The following is a 12,817-nucleotide window of genomic DNA, read 5'->3' on the forward strand; positions in this document are numbered from 1 at the left end:
GTTTTCACGGAGAAATAAGAAAAACTTTGATAAATGACTTTTTTTTTTTATATTTATAATGGTGACAGTTTTTTGATAGTTTTAAAACTCTCAAAACCCATTCCCTATTTTTCTCATTTATTATATCACATTGGATCAGTTCATCTTACTTGGACACTTAAACACAACTCCAACAAGAGAAAACACTTTCACCAAAAATATTTCAAGTAAAAACACTCTTTTTTCTTTTCTAAAAAGAGTTCAACCATTATTTTAGGAAGCATACTTGAGAATCATGCTTTTACTTGTTATTATATTTAAAATTGATAATATTATATATATATATTCAAACCATAACCTAAAACCCACATCAGCAGAAGCCCCACATGGATACTTAAAAGACATATTCATATGTGCTTTTTATTTGGACCACTCATTTGATGGCTCTTTGGTATTATTATTATAAAATTGGTAAGACTTTTGGGCTCCATCACATTCGTTTTCCAAATCTCCAATGGACATCACTTGCGTCACCTTCTGACCTTTCCACATGTTTTAGGGACATCAGATTTTTCTTTTTGTTATCTCATGTTATATATATATTTATTAAATGAAAAAATAATTATTTTTTTATTCATTACAAGTGGCAAGTGAGACAGAGAGACTGAAATATCATTTTTTTTCAAAATTTATTGCAAATATTTCTCTAAATTTATCAAATTAATTTTGAAAATTATTATTATTATTATTATTGTTATTATTAGATCACTCTTTTTTATAAAATTATAAAAAAAAATATTTATAAATTTAAAGAAAAAACATAATTAAAAAAAAAAAAACAGTTGATGTGGGTGGAGCCATGTCACCTGCCACGCAAGAACAATAACGGAAAAAATAAAATAAAATAAAAGTCATGATATGAAGGAAAAAAAAGTTTATTTAATTGTTGAAAATTAATTTTAATTTAATTTTGAAAGGTGTTGACTAGGCACACATATTAAGGCGGTTGTAATAGAAAGGTTTTGTTTGGGCGTTGGGTTTGTAAGATTAGATTCCGGAATCCAGAAATGTAAGGGTGAATTTTGGGGAATGAGAAGCCGCCAAGTGTTCTCCAGATTCCACCGTTTCCAAGTTGGCACTTGGCAGCAGCCAAGCAAGCGGCTTCGCCAAGCCATGGCTCAACCGAACAAGTTGTGGATAAGTTATGAAGACTATTGTGTCCCATTGTATACACTTCTCATTTTTTTATTTTTTCAAAATTAAAATTTTCTATTTAAAAGTAAAGAATTTAATATAAAAATATATAAATTTATTTATATCTTTGAAAATTATTTTTAATAAATTTAAAAATTATTAAATCATTTCCTTTTTAAAGTGGGTCTCTAAAAATTCTGATACCTTATATAAAAAAATATTATTATTTTATAATTTTAAAAATAAAAAATAAGAATGTGTTCAAATAGACAAACCCTCTATCTCTCTCTCACTTTGCTTTTAAATTAATAATTTCTTTATAAAAGTATAACATGTAGTACAAAAATCGAAGATGTACATTATGTCTCTAATGGTCTAGCAATCGGTTAAAGTCATTTAATAAGTCATTCACTAAACCATTTTTGTAAGAACATGAGCAATAACATGGTCAATGTTAATTGCAATTGATATGCAATAATCAGATAATGTTTGGGATTTAAATTCACTTACATCAAGACAAAATGTCTTGATAGGATAATATAGAAAACGAGTTATAAAGCCGATTATTTGAGCAAGTAGCCTTGTGAAGGCAACATTCTAAGAAGAAAAAAAAAACAAATATGTGAAAATATAGTAGATACATATTAAGATAATAAAATATTGAAATGGTTTATGAGAAGGGTGAATGAAGCCACGTAGATCCCAATGAAGTCTTTTTAAAAAAATTGGGGATTTTAAGATGATCTCGGTAAATGATGGTCTAATAATCAATTTGCCTTATAAGCATGCCTTACAACAATAATCATTAGGTGCAAGAATATTTTGATTTTTCAAAGAGTCCCCATAAGAAGGTATTTTATTATTCAATGCATCATAGATGACCCTGAGTCATCAATTCAATTATGCTAAAGTATAAATGTGTTTGATTGATAGAACTTCTCGTTCGTCACAACATATGATTCAATGAGTTTAACGACGGTATAATACAATCCACAAGAGAAATAAAAAATTTCTCTAATATATACTTTTGTCGATAAACGACCGAAGTAATGTAAATATACTCTTTATTTTTGTCATTCATAGTTCTAATATGATATCCATTTTGTTGAATATCTTTAAAATTGAGCTTTATTTATTTATTTTTATTTATTTCATTAAGGCCTTAGTGATATTTAACATGGTTCCATTGGGTAAACTAATGGTGGTTTTTCCAAATTTTTGAATTAGATTTGTATAGATTAATATGATATTAACATTGGCTTTGACTAAAGATAAGTTAGAGAGGTATTTTTTTTTTTATCTTGAAGAATGTGGTGTGGTAGAACAATTAGCGAAACAAAATCTTCATTTGATTTTATAGCATATTAGAAGTGATGTGTGTTTGCATAACATAATATGAAATAAATAGAAAAAATAAACATGATGCATAATCAAAGCAACATTCCCCTTTCTAATTTAATGATCATTTTTTTTGCTCAAATCTTCAAAGAAATTCCACAACATCCAAGTGGGTTATATCCATTGTCTCATTGTCATCAATGAAGTTCATTTCAAATTCTCTTCCTTTTGCCTTGAAAGAGGCTTCGTAAAGATCAACTAAATGTTTTGGTATACAATAGATACAGGTCTAGTACTCTTTCATCCCACATCAATAACATGCATTCTCGTAAGTCTTTTTGGTTCACACATCATTACCATTTTTTGATGTGTCTACTGCATTGTTTTGCTTTTGATGGTAAAGGTTATTCTATTGATTTTTAAAATGTTTCATGACCTCTACTTGGTTGTATGTTATTCTTTCCACACCCACGATTGTGTCCTTGTCCATGTCCTTGCCCATATCTATGAAATATGGTGACATTCGTTTTAAGGGATGACATTGAACTAGTTAGATGGTATAATGGATTTTTAACAAAAACTTACCGTTTTGTTCAATGACTCTAAGACCCACATCAATGCATAAGTATAAGGACTTAGTGATATTTAACATAATTCCATTGGGTAAACTAACAATGGTTCTTTCGAATCTTTGAATTAGATTTGTATAGATTAATATGATATTAACGTTGGAATTGAGTAAAGATAAGTTAGAGAAGGTTTTTTTATTTTATCTTTTTTTTTCTTTTTTTTTTCTTGGAGAATGTGGTGTGGTAGAACAATTAGCTAAACAAAATCTTCATTTGATTTATAGCATATTAGAAGTACTATGTGTTTGCATAACATAATATAAAATAAATAGAAAAAAATAAACTTGATGCATAATCAAAGCAACATTTCCCTTTCTAATTTAATGATCAATTTTTTTTTTGCTCAAATCTTCAAAGAAATTCCACAACATCCAAGTGGGTTATATCCATTCTCATTGTCATCAACGAAGTTCATTTCAAATTCTTTTCCTTTTGCCTTGATAGATGCCTTGTAAAGGTCAACTAACTGTTTTGGTATACAATAGATACAGGTTTAGTGCCCTTTCATCCCACATCAATAACATGCATTCTCGTAAGTCTTTTTGGTTTGTACATCTTTACCATTTTCTTATGCGTCTACTGCATTATTTTGCTTTTGATGGTAAAGGTTATTCTATTGATTTTTAGAATGTTTTATGACCTCTACTCGGTCGTAAGTTATTCTTTCCACACCCATGATAGTGTCCTTGTCCATGTCTTTGGCCATGTCTATGAAATGTGGTGAAATTTGTTTTAAGGAATGACATTGAACTAGTTAGATGATATAATGATTTTTTAACAAAAACTTATTGTTTTGTTCAATGACTCTAAGACATGATATCAATTTTGAATGTTTAGTAAATCGACATTGTCGATAATGTTGTTGCAAGAGCATATTTGAGACATGAAAAGATAAATGTTTTCTCTAACATGTCTTCTTCATTAACTTTTTCTCTATATAGTTTCAATTGTGAACTAATTTTAAATAAACTAGAGTTGTATTCGTTCACAAATTTGAAATCTTATAGCCTTAAAGTGCATCCAACATGTTTTTCGAGTATTTGGGTTGAATATAAATGAGTTTGTGTTAAATTCATATCAACCTGCATAGCTCGTTTAATAAATAGGTAATTTTTTAATCAACCTACATAACACAAATTTAACCTAAATCGATTCATTTAATAATCTCACTATTAACCTAATTATATTTTAAAACCATGTACTCATATTTGACTCATTTTAATTTTTTTTTTAAATAAATAGGTCAATTAAGTCATAAATATATTTGGTTGAAACATTAATTGTATAAATATATAGAAAACCAAACTCAATTTAATTATCAAATAAAAAAGCGTAATTATTAAATAAGTTAAATAAGTTATACGATGTGTTATCTATTTAATAATAATATATTATTAAAATTTATATTTTTGACCCGATTATTATTCATGATAAATTTGAGTTGAAGTATGTAGTAGAATATTTAGTTTTGCCACTACATAAACACGACCCGTCAATGTCACACCCCTAGGTAGTATCAGAGTTCTTGGACTTTTCTCAGTAGTACGGTAATTTAAAAAAATTATTCTTAAATTATTGTAGTAAAAAAATTATTACAAATATATGGTAGTTTTTGCCACCTAGGAGAGATGGTGAATGGATAAATTTTTTTTTAAACCAAAATCGTCTTTTCAAAAGACGATTTTATTTTCATTTAAAAAATAAATAAAAATTCAAAAGGGAAATCGTCTCTCAAATAGACGAGTTCCCATGAAAAAAAATCCCAAATTAAAAAAAAAAAAAAATCCTTTAGGGCAATCGTCTCTTGAAGACGATTTCCCATTAAAAAAAATCCTAAATTATAAAAAAAAAAAAAAAATTCCTCAAGAAGAGACAATTTCCCAATTTTTTTTTTTTTTTTACAATTTGGGATTTTTTTTAAAAAAATATTAATTTTTTTTTTAAAAATATTAATTTTTTTTTAAAAAATATTAATTTTTTTTAATGGGAAATCGTCTCTTCGTCTCTTGAAGAGACGATTTCCCAATTTTTTTTTATTTTATAATTTGGGATTTTAAAAAAATATATATTAATTTTTTCATGGGAACTCGTCTCTTTTTTTTTTTTGGGATTTTTTTTTAAAAAAAATTATAATTTTTTTTCATGGGAACTCGTCTCTTCAAGAGACGAGTTCCTTTGAGGTTTTTTTTTTTTTTTTTTTAATTTGAGATTTTTTTTTTGAGAGACGAGTTTCCTTGAGGCTTTGTGTTTTTTTTTTTTTTTTGGATTTTTTTTAAGAAAAATATTAATTTTTGAATTTTTTTTTTTCAAGGGAACTCGACTCTTGAATAGACGAGTTCCCTTGAGGCTTTGTGTGTGTGTGTGTGTGTGTTTTTTTTTTTTTTCCTTTTTTATAATTTGGGATTTTTTTTAAAAAAAAATATTAATTTAAATTTTTTTTTTTCATGGGAACTCGTCTCTTGGAGAGACGAGTTCCCTTGAGGCTTTCTTTTTTTTTTTTTTTTTAATTTGAGATTTTTTTAAAAAAAAATATATTAATTTTTTTTCCCTTGAGGATTTTTTTTTATTTGGGATTTTTAAAAAAAAAAATTAATTTTTTTTCATGGGAACTCATCTCTTGAAGAGACAAGTTCCCTTGAGGATATATATATATATATATATATATATATTTTTTTTTTTTTAATTTGAGTTTTTTAAAAAAAATTATTAATTTTTTTTCATAGAAACTCACTCTTCAAGAGATTAGTTCCCTTGAGGATTTTTTTTTTTTTTTTTTTTTAATATTTGGGATTTTTTTTCATGAGAACTCGTCTCTTGAAGAGACGAGTTCCTTTGAGGATTTTTTTAAAAAAAATATTAATTTTTTTTATGGGAACTCAGAGACGAGTTCCTTGAGGATTATTTTTTATTTGGGATTTTTTAAAAAAGAAATATTACTTTTTTTTCATGGGAACTCGTCTCTTGAAGAAACAAGTTCCCTTGAGGATTTTTTTTTTTTTTTAATTTGGGATTTTTTTAATATATGTATTTTTCATGGGAACTCGTCTGTGTTAAGGATTTTTTTTTTTTTTTTTTATAATTTGGATTTTTTTTAAAAAGAAAATATTAAATTTTTTAATGGAAAATCGTCTTGGGGATTTTTTTTTTTAATTTGGAATTTTTTTTAAAAAAATATTAAATTTTTTTAATGGGAAATCGTCTCTTGAAGAGATGATTTCTCTTTTGAAATTTTTTTAAAATCGCCTTTTGAAATTTGAAAAGACGATTTTGGTTTTAAAAAAAATTTATCCATTCACCCTCCCTCCTTGGTGGCAAAAACTACCATATATTTGTAATAACTTCTTCTACTATAATAATTTAAGAATAACTTTTTTAAATTACCGTACTATTGAGAAAAGTCTCTTGGATACAAGGGCATCTTGGGCATGATCACATTTTCTCTAAACAAAAACCAAACAATGAGAATTTGAGAAGAAGAGAGCCAGTATCGGTGGCTCGGAGCTCGGCTCACCCAACAAAGCCACCGCCAAGCCGAGCTCACCCCCGTTCTAAAAACATATCGCTTTATTGATTCAAGCGCACCCCCTACTACCGCCACTCCACCTCTCCCACTAATTTCTCCGCTTCCCATTTTTTTAATTCTTGGAGGGCGACAAATCTTATAAAAATCCACCAAATGGCACAACTACCCCTTCCCACCTCATAACTCCACCATCCAAGCCAGGGCAGTTCGACATTTCAGACCATGTCTCTTTCAATAAAAAGTAGCATTGTCGAAGTCGAAGCTCCCTACCTTGTCCTACCAGTTGTGCCCGTTCTGGCGATGAGGGTACTAACGGTATCTCACAGCTCAGGAGCGCCCCTTTGAGGGGGTGCCCGAATAATCTGAAAGTGAGTTTATTCACTTTCTCAACTTACTTCTTCGCATCTCTCCCTGCCTCTGTCATACATTCTCTCTCCCTGGTGTTTGAGGATGTCTTCAATCGCCTCCCTGATTTGTCACCTTTTTCGAAATTTCCTCTAAATTCCCACCACGGTATTTCAACTTTCTTTTCTCTTCCTTTTGTTTAATTTTTTTCTTTTTGGGATTTTCTACCTTTTGAAAGTTCCTTTATAATTATTGTGGTAATTTCTTGTTGAGTATGCTAATCTTTATAGGAGTAATTGAAGAACTGGTATTGGCGTTTGTTGGGGTGTTTTTAATTTTTGGATTTTGCACTTTTCTGAAGCTAATTTGTTCAGTTATTCTGATAATTTCTATCTGGGTATGTCAATCTTACAGGAACAATTGAAGAATTTGTGAGTTGGGATTGCTGGTTTTTTTATTTTATTTTATTTTTATTTTTGAAATTTTTGCAGTTGGTACCCTGATCTGGTCGTGTTCTTTATTGGATTGTCTTCCAATTATATTGTTATGTGATGAGTTTATTTATTTTTTGGTACAAATCTAGGAATTTTAACTCATGCTTTTCTTTCCCACCCCCCTCTTCTTGTGGTTTATTTGGTGTTTTGTGTGCAGATCTTAGATGGGGGTGTTTAATTTGATTTGGGTTTTCCATGATTCTATGTGGTTTTGGAGTTAATGTCCAGAAGTGATTTGTCTGAAAGTTGTAAACTTGAGATCTTTCTTCTACCTTGTGGTGGAATTTTCAATGGCATTTGCTTTGTCCTCTTGTGAATTTGCTTTGAACTTATTTGTCATTTGCTTAAGGCTTTTTATATGCATCTATAAATAGTCTTAACTTTGAAGGTTGAACAGATTTCATTCAGCATGTCCCATAGGTCTCCTGCTAAATGAAATGTTGTGTTTTTGGTTGAATATTTAATAATGATATACCCAGTCTAGTTTTATTAGATCTACTTAGGGAATTGAGGGAATTTTGTTGGAGCAATATAACTACTGTTTCTTTATGTAGATGTCTTGTCCCACTTTATTGTGGTGAATGAAATTTTGTTTTAACTTATATAAATTATCAAATAAGATTAAGCATGTATGATGCTTATCTCTATTTTCTTTGTTCTTGTAGCACTATTGTTCTTTTCGTTGTGAAAATATCTCACTTGCTAGAGTTTATTGGAGGAAGTTTAATGGAGCTTGGATGTTGTTACTAACATGTAGATAGTAAGCATTTTCAGTTATCTCTTTTCGTCCCTATTGGGGACTCAACCTTGGAACCTCCCATATCTCCACCCCAATCCTTTCCCACTCTTCCATCTTTATATATATAGGAGAATTTGCAAGAAATTTGTTGGATGTAGATAATATTATAAGGTTGTTTTCTCATGTTATGCGTAGAAGAGTCAGTTTACCTCATTTTGTTAACTTAAATATTTTCTAGCCCTTGAGTTATTCCCCAGCTCTTTGTTTATGTTTGATACTGTCAAAATCATTAGTTTCATTGGCTTTCTTCTTTTTGTTATTGTTGTTACAATATCAATTTTTTTCTTTGATTTGAAGCTTGGATTCTAGGTTAGATAGAATATTGTGAACTTTTCATATCTAGATACCTAATGATTTCCTGATAATACAATCTATCATGTAAATTCTGTTAAATGAAGAGGGTACAGGATGGAATGAGCAGGCATCGAAATTAAGTCTGTATTATTTAAGTTAGAGTTCTTCAGGTTGGCCATGTGGTTGACTCTTTGACATAGGGCAACTATAGGGACTACCGGAGAGTAGTTCTTATTAGGCATCTTCATATTTGAATTTATTCTCTTAGTTCCTGAAGAAAACATTGGAATGAAGATATGGTGGGCAAAAGTGAGAAGCATGTAGAGAATTTAGTAGTTCTACTTGTCTCACAAACATGACTTAGTCTTCTGGAAATTCAATATTGGTTTGGCTCTTTAGATTCTGGAAGTTAGAAGCAGTTAAAAAAAAAAAAAAAAAAAACCCTGATGATATGTTAGGCTTAAGTAATTGTTATGGCTTTTCTGTCAATAGTGCATGGAATTTTTTTAGATGGACGAGGTATCAGACACCTGAATTCCTTGGGAGTAGTCTCCTGCTTTGGAAATATATATATAGAGTGTGCATGTGTGTTAGAGTTAATTTTTAATTTTTAAATGAATTAAATAAAAAATATAGATAAACTTTTATATACCATCAATTTCTTTTTAGTAAAAAATATAAATGCATAAAAATGAACCATTTATTTTTATTAATTCAATAAATTGGCAAGGTAAAGGAAGGGAAAAAGTTAAACTTAAGATAAATTGGTCTCCATTAAGGATAATTAAAAAATGTGAAAATTTTAAAATGCTTTCAGTGCTAACATTTTTTTGGTGTGGCACTATTCTGTGTACCAAACATGTGCTAAGACTTTTTTAGATGCATAACATATATGCTATGATTGATGAGATATAATATCAAATAGTCTACAAATTTAATTATGTTCTACAATATTGTTTCAAATGCTACCACCTTCTTGAATTCTAATTTCTTGATATAGTTGAATCTGGCACTCCCACCAGTGTTAGGTTCCTACTCTCTAAGTTGGACTAATGGAGCATAGGTTATGTCAATTATTTAATAAATGGAGTCCCAACAAACTTTTGTTAAGTCCATGTAGCTGTATTTTTAACCATTCTTTGTATGTGTGGATATAATATCATTTTCCTCTAATTTGATTACGATACCATTTAAAGGTTTTTGTGTCATTTTGTTTCTTTGTCAGTGTTAATGAAGCTAAAGGATATTTTAGAAAGGAGCAGAAGACGCTCCAAGGATCTTCTCTGCTCGTCTATCTTGACCGTCTTCATTAAAGGGTTCTATCCTAGAAACGTTGTCAGATACTCTGGAATCTAAGTGCTTCTGTGATAAACTATGTGCTGTTAGTGTTGATTTTGTAAGAATGGATAGGTCAGACACATCAGGATTTGTAAGTGGTGGAGGTAGCATATTGGAATCCTTTCTGCTTGTTCAATAAGTTTTGATGTTTGGAGCTTCCTAGTAGCGTGTGTTTAAGACTGTACTGCCAGTTGGGCTTCTCATTCCTCTGTGCTATAGCTCATAGCACCCTGAAAATGGATCTTGACAATAAGAGTGCTTCTTTCTCTCATACTTGTGAGTTCATAAAAAATGACAACTTTGGTGACACTACTTTAAGCTTGAACTGCTTTGGCTTTGGAGGAAGCAACACAGCAAGAATTGTGAATACTCGAAACAGTCTTGGTGTTAAGCCTTCAAATCCTCCTGATGATGGCTGCAGGTTGGTACTTGGTTTGGGGCCAACACCGAATACATATTGTGATGATTATTACCATGTTGATGTTAATAAGAGCAAAGGATCGGCTACCATGTACCCAAAGCGTTTGCCATCTGAGGTTGATTCAATCCTAAAACTTGGCCCTTCTGGAGGTGTTGGGGAGTTTTTAGGGCTTGATTGTTCAGTTTCAGTCCAGACTGATGTGAATTCATCTTGTCACCCTAACCAGGTGTCTGATGATGACAACCGAGTTTTGATTCCTGTTGTTGATGAGGGTTCCACTTCAGCAAAGAAATCAGGTGGCTATATGCCATCACTTCTTTTGGCTCCAAGAATGGACAGAAAAGTTTCCATGCAGACACAAGAACTTTTTGAACTGGGAACCAAATCCCATCATCATCTTTCTCAACTGAGTCCTGAACCGTCTGCTACCACAGATTACTCAACAGGCACTATCTCTGAGTCAGCAACTGCTGTGACTTCTTCAGATCATAGGAACAACAATCCTAAGAAATGCAAGTTTATGGATTGTACAAAAGGTGCAAGAGGGGCATCAGGTCTTTGCATTGGTCATGGGGGCGGACAGAGATGCCAGAAACCAGGATGCAACAAGGGCGCTGAGAGTCGAACTGCCTACTGTAAGGCCCATGGTGGAGGAAGGAGGTGCCAGCAATTGGGATGCACTAAAAGTGCTGAAGGCAAGACAAACTTCTGCATAGCACATGGTGGTGGCAGACGGTGTGGGCATCCAGCAGGGTGCACCAAGGCTGCACGAGGCAAGTCAGGGCTTTGCATCAAGCATGGTGGGGGGAAGAGGTGTAAGATAGAAGGCTGTACTCGAAGTGCTGAGGGGCAGGCTGGATTATGCATTTCTCATGGAGGCGGACGCCGTTGCCAGTACCAGGGATGTACTAAGGGTGCTCAAGGAAGCACCATGTTTTGTAAGGCACATGGTGGTGGGAAGCGTTGCATATTTGCTGGATGCACCAAAGGTGCTGAAGGGAGCACACCGCTTTGCAAGGGGCATGGTGGGGGAAAACGCTGCCTCTTTGATGGTGGTGGGATCTGCCCAAAAAGTGTACACGGAGGCACAAATTTTTGTGTTGCCCATGGTGGTGGAAAAAGATGTTCCGTTCCAGGCTGCACCAAGAGTGCACGTGGCCGCACTGATTGTTGTGTTAAGCATGGTGGAGGGAAGCGGTGCAAGTTTGAAAACTGTGGAAAGAGTGCCCAAGGTAGCACAGACTTCTGCAAAGCTCATGGTGGGGGAAAGCGATGCAGCTGGGGAGAAGGAAAATGTGAGAAATTTGCAAGGGGAAAGAGTGGGCTATGTGCTGCACACAGTAGCCTGGTTCAGGAGCGGGAGACAAAGAAAGGAGGTATGATAGGACCAGGACTCTTCCATGGGCTCGTACCTACTGCTACCTCAACTGGTGGAAGCAGCTTTGACAACAATTCCTCATCAGGAGTGAGCGTCATCTCAGACTGCATCAACTCACTGGAAAAGGCTTCTAAAAGACGACAGCAGCAACTCATACCCCCTCAGGTATTGGTTCCTCTATCAATGAAGTCCTCATCATCTTATTCAAGGTTGGTGAGTGCTGAGAGGCAAGAGGAAGCAAGCCATGGTGGGGGCATTGGTGGCAGCAGCAGCAACAACACTGCTGGGGGCAAGAGCTTCAACATGATGATGATGATGATCCCTGAGGGAAGGGTCCATGGTGGCGGCCTCATGTCAATGCTGGGTGGGAATCTGAAGAATGCGTGCAATGAGGTCTGAAATTTGTATTTGTATATTTTGGGAGTAGGGGAATTTTCAATGTTGGAATTGTCCATAAGATTTGGTGTTTGTTGAATGAATAACAGATGATAGGTGTATTTAGTTTGTGTTATTGATGATACTTGGTGTATTTCACCTCAAGAAGTGATTTTGCCATGGAAAACACACCCTTACACAATATACACTCCCTGGGGGAGGCTTGTGTTTTTGTGGGTTTGTTTTACATGTGATCATGCAAAGCACATGTAGAGAGGCAATGGAAAGTTGGATGCACTGCTCGATTAGTTGACGTGCTGGATGCACCGCTCGATCGATCAAGGTGCTCGAGCGCTAATCCCACTGCTCAAGCGCTCTTGCAGATTTTCAGAACCTGAGAGCTAGTTCTCGAGTTTTCTGGTGGCCAATAATATACCAAATCCTAAATTTCAAATGATGATTAAACTCAAAATTTATTCATCATTCAGAATGATTCAAAAATCACTTAAACTAATCTAACTCCCTATTTCTTCCTTCCTTGTAGATTCAACACCTTACTCACCTCACCTAGTGTACTATAATAATTTAAGACCAAACACTTGTGCTGGTGATCATGCACAATCTAGGAACAGATGACTTGAAATTAGAAACATGTAGATTGATTAGCAGAAAATAAATAAAATCATAAATTATCCTTCTTCAGTTCTTTG

General features: G+C 32.8%; 1 protein-coding gene across 3 annotated transcripts; it reads left to right on the plus strand.

The window, feature by feature from the left end:
* The first annotated feature begins 6,877 nt into the window (after positions 1-6,877).
* On the plus strand, positions 6,878-12,243 carry LOC100249189 (uncharacterized). 3 transcript variants are annotated; one of them, XM_019217608.2, is made up of 3 exons: positions 6,878-7,176; positions 7,423-7,439; positions 9,821-12,243. In XM_019217608.2, exon 3 carries the CDS (start codon positions 10,170-10,172, stop codon positions 12,129-12,131), a length of 1,962 nt encoding a protein of 653 aa, XP_019073153.1. In that variant the 5' UTR covers positions 6,878-7,176; positions 7,423-7,439; positions 9,821-10,169; the 3' UTR covers positions 12,132-12,243. The 3 variants fall into 3 exon arrangements, with proteins under 3 accessions (XP_019073153.1, XP_059597046.1, XP_002271060.2); XM_059741063.1 differs by having other exon boundaries at positions 7,423-12,243; XM_002271024.5 differs by lacking the exon at positions 7,423-7,439.
* Positions 12,244-12,817: the final 574 nt, after the last annotated feature.

Source organism: Vitis vinifera, chromosome 12 (genome assembly GCF_030704535.1).
Source record: "Vitis vinifera cultivar Pinot Noir 40024 chromosome 12, ASM3070453v1".
NCBI classification, from domain to species: Eukaryota; Viridiplantae; Streptophyta; class Magnoliopsida; order Vitales; family Vitaceae; genus Vitis; species Vitis vinifera.

Coding starts and splice junctions, on each gene's coding strand:
- LOC100249189 (XM_059741063.1), top strand. CDS start 10,170: ATGGATCTTGACAATAAGAGTGCTTCTTTCTCTCATACTTGTGAGTTC.